At 32.9% G+C, this 3,633-nt stretch overlaps 1 protein-coding gene across 1 annotated transcript in view; it reads left to right on the plus strand.

Moving 5' to 3' along the window:
• Window positions 1–3,633, plus strand: part of LOC107083712 (formin-like protein 13) — a 75,624-nt gene that overhangs the window by 2,225 nt on the left and 69,766 nt on the right. Inside the window, exons 3-5 of the mRNA XM_015373134.1 lie at window positions 2,163–2,249; window positions 2,789–2,962; window positions 3,059–3,216. Of these exons, the coding sequence (XP_015228620.1) occupies window positions 2,163–2,249; window positions 2,789–2,962; window positions 3,059–3,216 (419 nt within the window). The remainder of the gene's footprint in view (window positions 1–2,162; window positions 2,250–2,788; window positions 2,963–3,058; window positions 3,217–3,633) is intronic.

Here is a 3,633-nt window from a genome sequence, read left to right on the forward strand (position 1 = left end):
TATATTTACAGTAAGAGTAATAATTTTGATTACTCGTTACTAAAAAAAGCTAGCGGCGTTAGTAACGCCGTTACTTTCAAAGCTGTTACTCTCATCACTGGCTGTGGAGGAGTGCAGTATAAATAACAATAAACAAACATGCAAAATTTGGAAGAACAAAAGATTACGATAAAAAAATATGAGAAGGGAAAAGACTATAACATATGGAGATTTAAAGAGCTTCGGCTCCTTCACCGATACCCACATGTTAGGGAGGACTGACTGAGTCCGATACAGAGAGCTTTACATGCAGTAATCAATCACAGTTGTAATGAAAGCATGAATTACTGTTGTGAAATGTTATTTAAATGACTCTGGTTTATCTTGGCCAGCTGTCTAAGGTAAAAACTGAGAAAAACTCTGGTAAACTGATAAAAATGGGACTTGACCATTGCTCCTCTGTTTGAAAACCTAATGACATGTCAGGAACTGTTGGGACAAAATATCATCACATCTGTTTTCATTTCATTTAAAGTTAAAAGGTTTAGAGATGTCTACACTTTAATGTCTTTAGTAGCATGTATATCTGAGCATCATCGACATAAAAAAAAAAAAAGAAGATGCCATGTTTTCTGAGTATTAAAGCCAGGGGAAGTAAACAAAGAGGAAAAAAAAGTAGGTTTTTGCTTCCAGACGCACCAATACCATGCAACTGTACGCCCATCTTTAAAAAGCTTGATATCATGCAAAAAATTTATGGATTTCCTGAATGGATCAGGAAAGAAATTAAACTCTTGGAACATATATTTGAGGAAAATAGTTTTATCCCATTCTGTAGCTTAATTTCACAGTATGGGATTAAAAAACAAAACAAATGTAACAGATTAGGTCCGTGATAAAAGACAGATTTATGATTATTAAGTAGGTCTAAAAATGGCACCAAAATTACTGCCCGAAATATATAGTTTATCCAAAATAGATGAGTCTATTGGAAAATGAAAAAGTGATTGATCTGTAAGGCTTGATCAAAATGAATGGCTTATAATTTGTCAGAGAACCTTTAATATGACTAGAAATCTTAATTTATAAGAACTTCGATACAAAATCCTTCATAGAGTACACTATACAGGCCAACTATGTTTAAGATGGGTTTTGAACACTTTTATCTGCTTGAAATGCTCAAGTAATGCACCAGATGACTATAAAATGGAATGCAAATGCAAATTCAATCTTATTTAATCTTATTTATTTAAATAAGACAGAGAAGTCTTTTTTATTTAAATTAAATAAAAAAATATACATATTATTTGAAAAACAAAAAAACAAAACATAAATTCTGAAAAAATGCTTCCAAAAAAACTAAATCGGGGATAACAGCAAAGTTATTCTTAAAACCTTATTTTTTAAAGGAAAACATTTTTCAAAGTTTCATTTTCTGATTGCATAACTTTTTTTTCTTCATTTTAATATACAAAATATGTTTTTTCAAATGTCCATTTACAAAAGATGATCTTGCTTGCAAAAAAATAATGGAACAAAATTCACTCCATACAGTTCCAGTTTATATTCACAGAGAACATCTAAAACAGGAAGGCAGTTTAACAAAGTTATGTTGATGATTACACAGGTCTTTGTAACTGTGGTTAAAAGGGATTGGATGGTTTAACTTGTCTTATGGGTTAATTTGCAGGCAGCATTGTACTGAGACTGATCAGATTAAAATGGAGTTCTAACAACAACAAAAGGGATATAATACATATAAAATATTTGAAGCATTTATTAAAGATGAGATAATATGAATTCTAGTAAGGCTTGCCTTTGAAAAGCACCTGTTATAGTGTCTGCAATATTAATATATAAGCCTACATCAAACTTACATTAGTTTGATGTATGCAAACAAAGTTCTGGCTACAGCATTTCAGCAGAAAAAAGCATCAGAAGTTACTTTCTGAAAATTCCAAGCTGAAGAGAACCTGTTTTTGTTCATTATAACCTCCTGCTTAACTTTTGTTTTTAACATTGTCTTCTCAAGTATGCAGCTCATCCTGCTGGATCAGTTTGAAACTTTTGGTTTGGATCGTTTCTCCTTTAGCCAGATCTGCTGTTGCGGTGAACAATGAAGAGTCTATGTTGATCATAGCTGTTATGGTGACTTCCTCTATTCTCTATCATTTCTGTTTCAGGAACAGCCTCAGAACAATACAAACCAGCAATACAACTTCAGTGTTCATAAACATGGCCGCTACAGGTGGCAGAAGCGGGTTCTACAGGTGAGTTTGAAAACCACAGAGGCTTTCCAAGTTTAAGCTGACGCACTTTGCAAAAGTAGCCTTGCCTCTTAAACCTTTTCACATATTGTCATTTTACAACCATAAACAGCACAATATAGAAAAGCACAATTTCAATTCAGTTTATTTCTATAGGGCCAGTTCACAACACGTCATCTCAAGGAACTTTACAGTTCACCAGAACATCCAGTCAAGTTGATTAAAAGTTTTCTATCTAAGCAAAACCAGTTGATTGCATTTTCTTATTGACTTGAAGGCAATCCCTCACACTAAGCATGCTCGTAGCGACAGTGGAGAGGAAAATCTCCCTTTTAACAGGAATAAACCATCTGATAAATTAATAAAAACAAAATAAAACATTTTGGTGTCATCTGATCTAAAATGGCAGAACGGCTTGAAATATTAGGATGTTTTCTTTTTTCTCCTACTGGTTCCCACAGTATGTAGGAACAATGTATGTATGGTATGCTTATAAGGATTATGTCTTACTTGTTTTGTTATTCAAACTTCTGTTCATCTAGATTGATTTCAAGACAAAGATGTTGTGCAGTATAGAGAAAGGCATCATCAAACGCCAGCTGCCTTTCATGATTGTCAAGAGCTGTGATGATGGAGTTGGTTCTAGGTTCTCCATTTCTTTTAAAGAACACCATGACTATGAGCTGGAGGCTACATCACTGGAGGACAAACATAAGGTAAACTCTTAATTTAATCCGACACTTTTAATTAGAGCTGATTAGAAGTCAGTGCATTAAGAGTTTGTATCCTAAAGGTGTCTTTTTCCGGTGCAGATGATGCAGCTTGTGAATCAGATCATTCATGGAAACATATACAGCGGCTCTGAAGATGAGAGTTCAGAATCACAGCAGGAGCCTCAAGCATTGCAGAGCCTGAAAACAGGTGTATTGTTATTGCACAGAGGAGGACTGGCATCTTTCAAATGGGTGAAGTACGGCTGCATCTCATTTTAACTTTCAATGAAACTTTCTATGAAAGAGCAAATGACCGTTTATTTAGATTTTGATTCAACTTCCTGAAATGGTGATAACTTTTTCCTCTTCGTGAAAAGATACTGTAAATAAACCTTAGCTGATTTTTCTTTTATTTGTTCTATTACGTCTTATATGGAGTGACATTTTTTCCATTATTTTTCATTTATTGGAAATTAGAAAAAAAATGCAATCCAGGAAGGAAATTTTAAAAAACGTCTTCATTTATTTTTCTAATTTCGAAATTTTTAAATGATTTTCATTTAACTTTTTTTATTTTATTAAATGTACAGATTTTTTTATTTATTACATTTTTTTCAGATTGAGCTCTAAAAATTCCTTTCATTTTAAACTTTTACAAAGTTTAGAAATCACAT

The sequence above is a fragment of the Cyprinodon variegatus genome, unplaced genomic scaffold (genome assembly GCF_000732505.1).
Source record: "Cyprinodon variegatus isolate N-32 unplaced genomic scaffold, C_variegatus-1.0 Scaffold81, whole genome shotgun sequence".
Taxonomy (NCBI): domain Eukaryota; kingdom Metazoa; phylum Chordata; class Actinopteri; order Cyprinodontiformes; family Cyprinodontidae; genus Cyprinodon; species Cyprinodon variegatus.